Genomic DNA, 13859 nt, shown 5'->3' with positions numbered 1-13859 from the left:
TTCAAGTAGGGCTATAATTATACTTGAAGGCCCTTTGCTGGAATGGTGAGTTGATTTTTCAACAAAGATGACACCTGACAATTACATGCGTGTTTAACCTCCCTCTCCCCTTTGAATCCCAAGCCCTTTAGCGAAATACACATTTTTATATATATGCATATACACACGTATGGAGGGAATAGCATCTATTACCACCAGAATGGAATGGCAGGATGACGGCACAGGCTAAGACTTAATTTTGCGAATGTGAAGTGTGCCAAGACCACCACCTACGGTGGCTTCTGACATCACTTTGTGACTTTTTCAGGTACCTATCTCTGCCTATTGCATAAATCCCTCCCCTGCTGCAGAGACGAACTTCTCAGTGTTCGCGTCCTGATTTTGGCTTCTAGATCCCAAACCAGCTACCAGATCTGAATCAGAAAGGCATCTCAGCCGCCTCACAGCGGGAAACTGATGGGAGATTTCTTCTCATAGGATGTAGTAGCATCTACACTAAAATTGTATTACTGTTAGTTAATTACTGTGGTTTCCTGCAGTTGTAACAACCAGCCTTGGTGACGCTGGTTGTATTAACAGCTGTTGTGTTAGCAGCCATAAAGGCCCACCTGGCTCAGCACCCGGTTTCTGACAACCGCCACGAGCAGGCCACTTTGGGAAAGACGCAAGGAGGGAACAAGCACAGGGTAACCCACAGTATATTCCTCCAGCCCCAACAATCCCCTGTGCCCAGAATTGGCGTCTGTGCTTATTAAACCCAGCACACAGCCCTTTCCAGTCCCATGTTCCCAGGCAAGTAACAACAGCGTACTAATACTCACTCTTGGTTTTATTCCTTCTCTGAGCAATACGGTCTCCAACCGCTGACTCCACATAATCTCTCTGCAGTGAAGTCACTGACTCAGCTGCAGCCTGTTAAAACCCACTGGCAGGTGCTACATTTGAACATCGCTCTTCGCGAGAATCTGAGCACCGTACACATCTCCCGTTCCAAAATCAATCGCCTTCCCTCATTCCCTCCCTCCCGTCGCTGTCTCAAATAACAGGTAGTTCCAGGAAACAAAGCGCAAAAGGCTGGAAATGTGGACGCATCAACAAAGGAGACCCTAGCATATTTCATCACCATAGCAGCTAAAGGAATTTTTTCAACTCGTTCCTGAGCATCTCTCAGCTGGTTCGAAAGGTTTATTGCATCTCCTAGGGCTCATTAACTGGTTAATTCTTTGCCATTAAGAGGAAGCAGAAGTTTTATCGTTTTCATTCTGAAGAACATTTTGATTCATCTTGAAATCAGGCACATTTCCTTCCCTATCATCTTGGTTTTATTTTTTCCTTTTTAATGTTTTGTAACGTTCCCTCCCTGGGCTTTGGGAGGCTTGCTTTGTTTTTATTTTTTTTAATTTTCTTAGTACGTTACTGGAATCAGAACTATTTGTTCAGCCTGGGGAACGAGGCCTCCCATCAAGCTCCCCTCTAGCCGCGTTGTTTTCACAGTATTACAGCAATAAGGTGCACTGCCGCACAAGCCCAGGCCTTTTGGCTGGTTAACGGACCATAGCACGCTGAAATGCAGCGGCTCAGCTGAATTCCACACACAGCAAACAAACGCGGAAAGCTAAACCTGCAGCCCAGCAGGAACAAGGAAAATTAAATAAACTGTCCTGAGCGCCACTCTGCACCGCCTAAACAAAGGTAATAACCATGGCCATCACGTACCTGTAGCGATACTTAGGAAGCATAGGAAAAGAACAGAACTGAGTGAAGGAGTATCACAGAAGGTTAAGGGCTGTGTTCTGAGCCGCAAGAGTATAAATTTAAACAATCAATCAGCCACAAGATAAAGTTTAGGAGAAGGCAGCTCACTCTTCTTTGTCCAGGCTGCCTTTAGAAACAGTGAGGAAGGATGGGCACATGCAGAGGGCAGGGCGCCCCGAGAGCACCCGCTACCATACAAAAGGTGCGAACTGCATCGTTGCCCTGTTGAGATTTCGTGGCTAGCTGAGACTCTTGACAAATTCTAGACATCTGAAATTAGCCCAATAAATCCCGTCTCCTTTGCCATATTAACGCACGGTTACGTAAAAAGCTAACAATGAGTATCCTCACCCAAAGAAATACAGTTGCTTTTACCCCAATCATTCTTCCTATTTTTAGCTCAATTTTGCAAAAAACTGTCCAAGTATTTTCTAAAAAAAAAAAAAACCTCCAGTAAAAACCTGTAATAATTCAGACCGTAAGTTTTTCTAGGAACCTCATTTCAAACTACTCATTTCTGAAACTCTTCCCTCCACCTTACAGTGAAAGTTACACAGAAGGTGCAAACCAGCATGGGGCAGAGAGGTTAAAGATTTCCCTTTTGTTGTTCTGTATGAGCTCCCTGCCACCCAGCGAGTCGCCTGCATGTGTCCTTTTATAAGCACGCAGACCCCACCACCCCCTGCACATTCGGGGGGGGAATGAAACTTTAAAAGATTCTCTTCTAAGGACTTTTGTCTCGCTCCTAAATCCGTGTCCTCTCGTTTGAATCACCAGGAGTAAGAGAGAAGTACAAGACCAAACAAACAGCAAACTTCCTTCAAGATGTTCTCTTCCTGATTTCCAAGAAGTGACCCACATTAAAATTATTTATGCCGTTGACGAGTTGAGTAAAGTCCGAGCCAGCTATCACAAGCTGCGCTATTTCCTGGTAACATGCAACTTTTTATCCAAAGTGTGACTTTTGCACTTGGGAAAGTGCAATAATGGAAGAGGGGGCCGTAAAACACGAGTCGGCTCCAAGGGCAGATACCACGCAGTGCCCGTTTGTGGAATCGGCCTCCGGCACCGGACTCTGCTTTTTAAGACTGGACTTTTTTTTTTATGGCAGCTTACCCAGGAACTGTGTAAAAACAAAGTGCAAAGTTCAAGCCTGAGAAACATAAATCCCACTGTGTTGCATCAAGCTAGGAAGGTAGATAACCACGTTTTTCAAGTCCTGCGATATCAGCAACGTTCTTGATGTTGTGGGTATGCCTATGCTAGGGCATTTTTGCACTTGAGGACTGCAAGCGGCACCTTACTGCGCTTGTATCAAAGGCTGGAGCCTTGGTAACCTCCCAGGCTGTATCCACCTGGAGTTGGCTTTTTTTAATACAAATTATCCACAAATGGAATAAAGATACTACTGATACATTGGTATTTGGACTGTGTGCTATTTTTTTCTGTTTAGATCAATTACACTTACTTACGTAAGTTGTGAGGGGAAGAAGTATCCACCTCGTTAAGAGCGGAGGCATAAGAGCACAAGCAATTCCTGTACGGACTGCAACATTGCTCGTGTTTGTTCCCCCTACAGCTGTAGTGTTTCGAAATGCAAATTAATTTTCAACTCCCCGCTGTCCTCTGGGTCACTCAGGCATAAAGAATTTCTCTTCTCACAGCTGCAGGCAGGGTGAAAAAGAAGGGCAGACAGAAATTGCCTCTCTTAGCTGCAAAAGCTTGTTCTCCCTTTCCGCAACTACTTCCCCCAAACAAGTAACTCTCCACGGGGACCCCATGTACCTCTTTGTAGTGCTAACCCCGTACCCAACAATCTTGAGTCCCAGCAATTCAGAGGGCAGATGGTGAAGCAATAACAGTGCCTGTTATGTTTGGAAATTTGCCCAAAATAGCTCAAAACTATTGGCCTTTAAAAGTATCAACTCGTGTTGAACGAGCTTGTGTAGCAGAGAACACATCTGCAGGAAGAGGAATATTCTCTGCTCATCTGCAATTTGGGTCAGCTATTGCACTTTTGGATCCATCTGTTGCGTTACACGGGTTTGTGGGTGCAGAGGCACATACTACCAGCTTGGAAGAAACATTTAGGCACCTAAAACACACAGTCTTTTCACGATGTACACAAGTGAATTCAGCACCGTTCGGTTTCCAAAATGGCTGACACGTTTAGATTTATGAAATTACGCAAACCCAACCAAGGAACAAAATAAATATAGGGGATACGTACAGGTAAGTTCACTTATTTCATACAGACGTGCACAACGCCACTCTGGATCTAGCATGCCAACCTGTGTTAACGCTTGAATAAATACTATTTAATATTTATATCACGCTCTAAATCTTCCAAGTACTTCACAAGTATTAGAAACTTACCCTTGTGGCACCTTGGGGGCAGATACGAACTATTAGTTTGGTTTTACAAGCGTGGCGATGGAAGGGGAGATATCAAGCAAGTTCCCCGAGGCCACGAAAGGTGTGTGAGAGATGGGGTTTGAGCTCGCGAGCGCCCGGCTCCCAGCTCACTGGCCAGGACTTCGACTACAGCTTAGGTCATTGATTGCCCAAGTCCTTTGGAGATGGATTTTGATTAAAAAATTACTATAAATTGTGCAATACTGAAAGGAAACTGGTTCTGGTATGTCTGAGGCTGACAGGTTTTGATATCTCGCCAACCTCCTGAAAAGAGGGACAGCCAAATGAAATAATAGGCAGCAGGACGGCAGGATGAATGGAAGGGTACGGCTAATATTACCTGTGAGCTCAAAGGGGCTGTCAAATCACAACAGCCCTGCTGAATTACTGCCCCAGAACGCAACTTTACAACCCCTTTTGTCCCCCGTTTACACTGCCTGTGCACAGAGCCGTGGCAAACACGGACTCGGGTGCACGTGAAAGTGCTGACACAGGCCAGCATTTCTTCACTGCTTAACATAAAACAAGCAGGAAATGATAAAGGATCATAAGGAACAGAGGCGGTCAGTTTGGGCTCCAACGTGCAAGGCAGATCGGTAAGAGTATGTGTCAAATCCTCCCCTTTACAAATGAGGAGAAAAAGTTAAATGTATCTCTATGGCGTGCAGCTTACAAACAACTTTTAAAAGTTTCTAGTAGTGGAAAAAATTTACTGATGGAAAACCATGTCCGCCCTACCTATAGGCTGCTGTCTCCTGTACTCGTTCATGGGCACTGACAGACCTCTTACAATTTCTTGTTAACTAAATAAAATATTCCGGCGTAGGATTTGCCTTTCACAATGACCAGCCATGTACTATACAATTAGTTTCGGTTTTCTCAATAGGACCATAGCGCACAGAAAAACACTATTGAGGGAGGCAGAACAGGAAGATTTCTGGTTTCCTCAATACCTGCATTAGGTAGGCTTGTCAGGAAACACAAGATACAGCCCCTGGTTTGTGAGCTGTAGCCCTGTTCATGAACCCTCCACTTGCCGTGTGTTTTATTTATGGCTCTCTTTCCCCAGATATCAAGGAGGGCATTACAAAAATTACTGGGTAAGTAAGGATGCATTATTTTTCCTGCTGTGCCAATGGAGAAGTTGGGATCCGCTTCTGGGTTTTGTTTTTTAAACACCTATATTATGGTAGACAGGGCGAATCACCCTCCGGGTATACCCATCTGCTTGATGGGCTACAAAAGTTAATTGACCTTAGACCTGGCTAACTGCTAGGTGCCTAAGAGTAAAGGAGATGAACCCTACTTTAAAGGACTTGCCCAAAGTCACACAAGAAATGTCTTAGCAGAAAAGAGAATCGCAAACAAATCCTTCAAAACTCAGATTTATGTCCTGATCAAAAACTCCTTTGAAAGTCCATTAAAAAGAGAGACAGAAGTACAAGCAGGATGCCAGATCCGAACCTGCTTGCAAGTTTGAAACTTTTTAGTCCACATTCAAACTTGTCAGCTTGGATACTCTGAAAATACCTATTAAAAGTACAAAAATGCCTCAAGGGTCCATTCGCAGGATGAATGCATCTCATGGAAACCTTCAGCCTCATCCACAGCCGACGTTCTCCTCAGCCCATTGTAATGACTGTGGCCAATGTCATCGTTCTGATCTAAGTGTTACGGCTAACACACACGACCTACCTTTTTCGTGCAGCATCTCAATAAACCTTTGTATAAGAACAAGAAGGTATTGCTTCAACAAATCTATTGATGTGGTTGCCAGCATTCAAGTCGTAACAATTCCAAGCATACCTGGGGACCTACGCTCCAGGGCTGCTGTACCGCCACGTAACTAATTGCTGTTTGAACCGTAGCGGGCCCAGGTAAAGCTTGAGGATCTATTTCCGATGGAAGCTCTGCAAATGCCAGAAAGTCTTTCTGAAGCGAAAGTCTTGGAGCAAAGCCATTCCCTATCAAGGACATCATGAGCAGGGATTTCGCCTGGGCCTTCGGAACATAAATTGGAAGTCCTTGGATTTCAGGGGCTGCCTTGTGTTTACAGTTAAAAGTAGTATTTAAAGAAAGGAAGGGAAAAAAGCAACAGTTTTGTAAATATTTATAACTTTCTACTTTTCAGCAAAGTTTGCTTTACTTCTTGTTTGTCTTGTTCATGTTCAATTTCATTCTCCAGCAGTAAGAGAGAGAGAGAGAGTGGAAACTGGTCAAATTTACCCTCTAAGAGTTAAAATATCAAGAAAAACTAAAATTAATAAGTATGTAAGACTCGGCTGTCCTGATTTCCAAACCAAGGCTTCCTTCACAGCTGGCAAAGATCCAAAGCCAGCCAGGCAGACTTTTATTATAGTGAAAATTATTAGCTAGTAAAAGGGACTCCTCACATTAATACTAGGAACCAAAGAGATGACATCTAGATTACCAAACTTATGCTTGAGCTAAGGGGAACCAGATTTTTACAGATCCCTGCCAAGATGCTGCCCGAGATCTCATTCCTTGTGTTTCTCTGTTCTGGTAACAGTAGTCTCCCTATACTCAAATCTGCAACGAATTAGCATCAAAGGCAACTACATCACCCAACTGCAGCCAGGGGATCGCTGGAAGGGAAGGATAACACCAGAGGACCCAGAAGAAGCTGTGATGCCACCAGAAATCCCAAGGTGTCGTTAAGGAGCTTATCGGCAGAAAAGCACAATAACCAGCACAAGAGAATAAAACCATCCCTTGCAAACAGTTGTTGCTAGCGCCCAGGATCAAGATCCCGTATCTGCTATAATTTCATTCTGCACCCAGTTCTGAAAAGTCTCAGCTTTCGTTTTGTTTTTTCTTTAATCCTACCCAACTTGTCCAAAATAATGGCTAATAAATTTGGGGAACTGGGAAGAACAGGAAGGACAGAGAGCAAGAACCAGGTGTGTTAGGAAACTGTGTCTTTCGCAGGCATCTACTTTTTCAGCAAGAAAAGCGATACCTCTTCCTGTTGACTACAGACCACTGGTATTTTCTAATACTTTGAAAAGGAGGTATAGGTCCTTCAAGACAGGAAACTTTTAGATTAAAAATGAGTGCCATTTCTAAATCCACCTTTTCCAAATATGGAAGCTGATGATATATCAATGCAACAAATGCATAAAGAGGTACAAAAAATACCATTTGCTTTTAGTCTACAAAATCCTCCGTCAACAGAGCTGTGTTGGACGGATTGCCTCCTGAAATGAACACCTGACACCACCGTTTTAGGGTACGCCAGGGTTAGCCTGCACTCCACCCTAATCGCCAAGAGAGAAATGATCATCTTTATCAAGTGCCAGGCAACAGGAACATTTTCAGCATGGAAGAAGAGCCGCCAGTATTTTATACCCCATCCTCCGTAGTCCAAGAAACTCCAGCACATTATTCCCAGCAGCATTTCAACATAAAGTATATTGTAAGGTAATTCCTCATCTGCTGCAGCTCACAACTCATTTATTCCCAGAAGAGTAGTGTGGCTTTTCTCTGGCGCGCTGACCACGCGAGAGACCCGGCTGAGCGGCGGCTAACCGGCCCCGACCGGTCGGTGAGCTCCCGGAGCCAGAGAGAAACGGCACCGCCGCAACGGCAACACCAAGTCTGCGACTGCCTAGCCTCCCCGTCTGCATTGCGGCTCCGTCCGGCCCGCCTCACTCCCTTGCGTAAAGCCGTAACCGTGGCCACACGCTCTGCCAAGAACCTGCCCGGCTTTCCAATCCGCTGGCCTCTCCGTGCAGCCAGGCACAAAGTTTCTGCTAACCGCACTACTGCGGACTCCTACACGTGTCATAAATTCAGAAGCTGTGGAGAGCTCCGTTTCGAAATATTCTGAGGCACGAACGAGGACATGGTACAGATGCTGCAATGCAGCATTTATTTAGCCAGCTCCCACACTAAACAAACACATCCTCTGCAAGCACAATTCTTTCTAATTGGGGTCAAGCTAAATTTAAGTTCTATTCAGTTTCCTTTGGGAGAAAAAAATTATGGGGGAAAAAAGTCGCTCTACCTACAAAGGGAACAAGGCCTCCTCACGAGTTGGGGATTATGCTGAATTTGCTGCATCTCTCAGCTCCATAAAACAAACTAGCACGGCAGGTGTCAACAGCACCAAACCAACTGGGAACATCTCTCAGGGCGATGAAGAAACAGCTACTCCCTGCTAAGCTTGGTCTGCTTCCAAATGACGCTTCATTGGCAGGGGAAGTATTTGAAACCCAGAAGGAGCCAACACATGAATAACGCACTAAAATTAAATGGAGACGGGCCTCTTAGGGCAGGCTCCATTGGGCGACTAGGGCCGACTGGAGAAATATTGTGCAAACCAACATACCCGAAGGGAGCATCACCACAACCTTTGCTAGATTTAGACCCAACAGAGAAGTCAAAAATCCCTCCCAGCAAAACTGGTTTTACTCCTACAGGTCCCAGCCCATAATTCAGTACCGACACGTGACAGAGAAGAGGAACCAAAAGGACAGACCGCTGTTACTTTCTCTGGAAGCAGCACACCTATGTACACGCCAGCCCAGTGACCAGGAGCACCGTGGCTCCTAATTCCCATTTTCCAAGGCAGCTTGGAACACAGATGATTTTGAAAAATAATCCTGTGATGTGCCCATGACTCAGATCCTCATTTAAGAAACCGGACAAGGAAGCTTCCTTCCCCTCACTGCTATCTTGTCTACAAGGGCCTTTGGGAAAGGACTGTTTCACACCACGCGGAGGTATAACTCCTACCGCAGAAGGGCTCCATCATTGTTTGGAGAGCTCAAAGTGTCAGCACGCTACCAACTGGAATTAAAAAAACCAACACAAAAACCCAGGACACTGCCCGCCTCTAGTTGCCAGCCCAATAATCACCACAGTCCCCAACATGAATCACCAGGCCTACAGAAAGATTTTAAGGCACAGTACTCACCCCTACCGCTGTTACTGCAAACGTATTACCTCCCTCCCTATACCTGCTTATAGTGTTACTTCTCAGATCCATACACGTCAATTAAAAGAACGACAAACTGCATCCTCATCAAAAATGAAAAGGCAGTAGCAACACCAGCCTGCTTGCTCCACTCATCCCATCTTACCCAGACACCCTCCCCTAAGGAGAAACTCCAGTAAACAGACAGATTACACCCTGAGGTTTAGCAGACGCAAGTTCTGTCACGCCAGCCTGAGAGGAACCTTTCAGGAGAGAGAGTGCGCTCTGCCTCAGCGCAAGGCTAATCTCAAAACCTCGGGTGAACGAAGACAAACGCGTTGCTAGTTCAGAACTCGGCGCATGCTGAACGTGAAGCGAGTGTACGGGGCTTTGCAGGATGGCATCACCTGGGCTCTTGCTCCATAACAGTAAGACGGGTCACATTTCTGTATCGCTTTCCTCCTATGCATCTCATGCCAATTTATCCTCCTTTTGAAAGAGGCGCAGTGGATGCAGAATGAGAGTGAGTACTTGCTGAGCCCACAGAAAGACGACATACCGCAGCAGGTGAAACATTTCCTCTGTGTTTGTAAATTCCCTTCTGGGTATACAGACACACGATCGCAAATACACTCTCCTAGCTAAGCAATCCCAGCCAGCTGCCTCAACATAGCGTTCGGTAAAAAAAAACGTTAGACCTATTCCAGTTTTTGTCCTTCCTGATCCCTTTTGTTCTCTCGGTCTGCTCCTCTCTCACCATTTCCTACCTAAAAGACAAGCAAAGTTTCAGGTGTTCACGACTGCAAAATTGGGACGGCTCGTGTTGTTTCACAGCGAATTCTTGAGAATTTAGGCTTTGTCAGCTTCCCAAAGCTGACCATTAATAAAATTCTTAACATAACTCCAGTTTGGTTCAACATTGCATTTCTGAGGAGCACATGAATGCCTTGCAATTCATTTCAAACGCTGTGGACGGTGTCCTCTTCTCCTTCAGTCCGGCTACATCTTTTGGGTAATGGACAGCAACCCATCAAAACTAGCATTAACCTAAATGAATCTATGAGTGTGTTGGGTTCTTTTTTGTTTTTCTGAACTGAGATGTTTGTATCTTGTATTCCCGAAGCATTACCAGTAGGTACCACGCACAGACTTCAGCTACAGTACTCCGTGCTCCTATAAAAACACTTGTTTATGTTCTGGTTATGGGGTGAAGGAGCAGGGCTGCATCTTTGCTCTATCTAATGCAACTTAGGGTCTCCTGTGATATCTCAGTCCCCTTTCAGCAGATCAGCACTGCAGTCGGCTCCAAGACTGAGGAACGTTAACGCTACGGAATGAGGGAATCTTAAAATGCTGTGCATGCACAGAGCTTGATTCACAGGAACCCAGAAACGTCTCCACAAAACCAACCCCGGGGATTACGTCACTTGGAATACAGGTCAGAGAGCTGAATCACACAGAAAAAAAACAATCCTGCTGTGTGAAATGGAGACATGCCCCTGTTAGCAACATTCAGTTTGGATCTGCTTCACTCCAGGAAGTTAGGAAGGAGTTATTAAATCAAGGGTGAAAGCAACCGGTAACTTCTCAGATGGAGAGACCTCATTAGCACAGCTCAGTCACAGTCACTCAGTTGCACGTGACGGGAGGGGAGTGACCAGAGCAAGAAGTGAGCTCCTAGAGACTGTTGAACAGGAGCCTCCAGTGGAGCTAGAACAGTTTAGTGCAGCTCAGGATGTGTCTTTTATTGCTAAATAAAATGCGCACCCCTTAAAGCCAGGGGAAGAAGTCAGCGCAGAGGGCAGGGAAAAGCTTTAATTGTTGCTGACTTGTGCCTAACTAAAATGGACAGGAGGAGGGCTGGGGTTAAAAGAGAATTCTCTTTCCCATTAATGAGCTCACTCTGCTGGCATGTCTCCTGCCCTCCAAGATTGCTCCCACAGCAGGAATATAAAACCAGCCCTATAGCTACCCGGCGGTGTAAATTACCTACTCCTGATGTAGTTCTTACATGGGTTACTGTCTGTTTCTGTCTCCAAATCATCCAGTTTCTGGCTCTCTGATGCTTTTCAAGCCCCAGCAATAAAGATCTCTACTGGTTCCAATTAACAAGCCAATGAGCCTTGCCACAGTCCTGATTCCATAAGAACAAGCTCATATTATTCACCAACTGGTAGTAAAACACTTCATGTCAGGCAAGGGAGCGCACATTGCTGTTACCAACTGAATCAGCTGGAAAAAGTGCACAAAACAGCTCCCCACCCTTTAGCATCCCGTTTCCAAAAGGCACTCATGTGAACAAGGCGTCTAAAGTACCAATGGAAACAAGTTTAACAGAGAAACTCCTTTCCTACCCCACACGTCACTTCACTCCTCCTTCAGCCTGCACGCAAAAGCTGGGAGACATCAGATTAACAACTTTGGCATAAGAGGTCTACGGCAAAATCTTACCGCACTAGGCAAGGAGCAAAAATATGGAACAGATCAACAAGCTGACATAGCCAGACAGTGATGCTACACCCATCACTAATTTCCTGACGGCTTTAGCTCCTGGGCAAACTGGCTGCAACCCACGGCTGCTCCATGCTGCTTTTCTAAATCACCCTCAGCATGGGCCGTTTATGGGAATGACCTTGGCTAGTGAACTGCGAAAGAATTCGAGTCCTCTGCTTGCTACTCGGCAACGCAGGTACGTCCCCGATTTCACAGCCTCGATTGGAGATGTCACAGTGAGAGGGTAGGAAAGAGCACGCGACATGAAAGTTCATCCGAGGAAGAGTAGTGACAATTGTGTAATTTTTTCTTGGAACGGACAGCCCTTCTCTGCTGCCTCCTTAAACTGCTGATGGGAAGGCGGAAGGGACAGAGCAGAGCTACAGAAAACTCACCGTGACAAACTGCGAGAAAAGCAAGCTATGATGAAACATAATATCCAGTTAATTCCTGTAAATTTTGTGAAATCGAGGGAAAAGGCAGATGAAGAATTTACACTGCAAATTGTGCTAGAATCATACAAAGGCACCGAGTCAGAGAAATGTATGCATTTAACGTACCAGTTAATTATTCCTTGACACTGACACATAAATAGAGTTTATTGCCCTGCAAAAAAATATTTAATATTTATTTGAAGACTTCAAGAAGTTGAGAACTCATCTTCAGTAGTTCCATCCATCTTCAGTGCTCCCACATTGAACCACGATGCTTGCTTCTTACTAGCGTTAGCCTCAATTTACCTTTCAGCCATCGATTTTTGTTACACATTTCTCCGCTAGTACCAACTAGCCCTTTGCTAGATACGGTCAGCCTGAAGTAAGATTCCCAACAGAGGAAGAACTCAAGAATGGATTGTTTCTTACCGTCATGGCCCGAGTTGAGAAGATGCTCTCCCAGGTCACAGCCAAACACCCTTTCCTTCAGGATCCCCCGCTGTTTCAGTTTCTGTTTTGTTGGGCGCGACTTCATGAATGTACGAAGGAAGGTGATGAGCTTGCCGTGTTTTTTTGACACTGCACAACAAAATAAAAAAACCCCCCACTTCATTTTAGATTTGGTTCAGTTAGGCAAGGCCAAGCGTAACACATTCTACAGAGCACGTAAGAACTGTAGTAACATTAATATCAATTATTTACAGAAACAGATTTTCCAAGGTCCGACACTAAACAGAGACTTGGCTTTTGTTCTAATCCTTGGCTAGTGCAGAAATAACAGGAGACAGCTGTAATGGAAGAATTTAACACAAAGACACATTTATCTGCAAAGCAGTTTCAGGTGGGAGCGTACTAAAGGACCGTCAGGGCATATTGGATGGTGGGCAGCACCTGAGAGCTACAGTTTTCATCTCTGGAAAAACAAAGAAGGCTAAACTTACAAAACCAGTAATCTCACGTACGTTGACAAACACTGTATATAATCTACAAGCAGAAATAAATGCTTTGTTACTGGCTCTCATTCTAGTAGTCTCAGGCGCCCTCCAGAACAAACGAATGACTAATATCATCTGAACTTAGAGGACGTGGAGCTCGAAGGGCTATAGGCTGCCCTTCCAGCACACCTGCGATTCTAATGAACTGCAGCCGCAGCTGTGGAGGTACAGTCCACTCCAGGGCATTACTGGCTCCCCAAGTCTTCTCAAGCCTCTGCAAGATAAAAGCATTACTGTCTTTGTTTTATTTCATAGAAAACTAAGGCGGCCGATTTGAAGAGATGCAGTTTATCCCCTCCAGAATAAATACAAGAAGTCTGCAAAGAGACGAGAACATAGCTCAGGAGCCATCCCTCCAAACCTCCTGCTCCGTTTCTCTACACGATGCCGCACGGTCTCTGCGTTAAGCTGGTGAAATCGGTCACTCCGTTAAAACCATCCGGTCCCGCTAAGGAGCATAATCCACAGCTGAAGGAAATGGAGAGTAACACAGGGCAGAAGTGGGTGACACAAATAAACTCAAGCAAATCGGGAGGAGAGGCTGCGCAGGGGTTTGAATGGGAAGCAGAACAATACCCTTGAATGTCAACTTTTCTTCCTGAGGCCCATTCTGAAAGCAAAAGGGCTCCGGCCTCCCCAACAAAAGTGCCATTGTATACATGATTTAAAAGCAGTTTAACTTCAACAGAAGAGCTCTATTGAAAAGAACAAATCACTAGGTATAAAAGGCTGTCCTTTGTGGGGAAGCCTTTACAGCTCCAGGAAGTTGTAAAGGCTCCTGCAGCACCGCAAGGCAATGCCAGCAATCGCTCTCCCCTGCTCCTGTCT

The 13859-nt window shown here is 45.2% G+C and overlaps 1 protein-coding gene across 7 annotated transcripts in view; it reads right to left on the bottom strand.

The window, feature by feature from the left end:
* ARHGAP32 (Rho GTPase activating protein 32) overlaps positions 1-13859 on the bottom strand; it is a 256290-nt gene that overhangs the window by 22205 nt on the left and 220226 nt on the right. For all 7 annotated transcript variants that reach the window (XM_076358639.1, XM_076358640.1, XM_076358637.1 and 4 more), the window contains one exon: positions 12466-12615. In XM_076358639.1, coding sequence (XP_076214754.1) covers positions 12466-12615 — 150 coding nt within the window. The remainder of the gene's footprint in view (positions 1-12465; positions 12616-13859) is intronic.

This window comes from Aptenodytes patagonicus, chromosome 23 (assembly GCF_965638725.1).
Source record: "Aptenodytes patagonicus chromosome 23, bAptPat1.pri.cur, whole genome shotgun sequence".
Taxonomy (NCBI): Eukaryota; Metazoa; Chordata; class Aves; order Sphenisciformes; family Spheniscidae; genus Aptenodytes; species Aptenodytes patagonicus.
The sequence above is the reverse complement of the archived record's forward strand: the minus strand, read 5'-3'. Positions and strand labels throughout refer to the sequence as shown.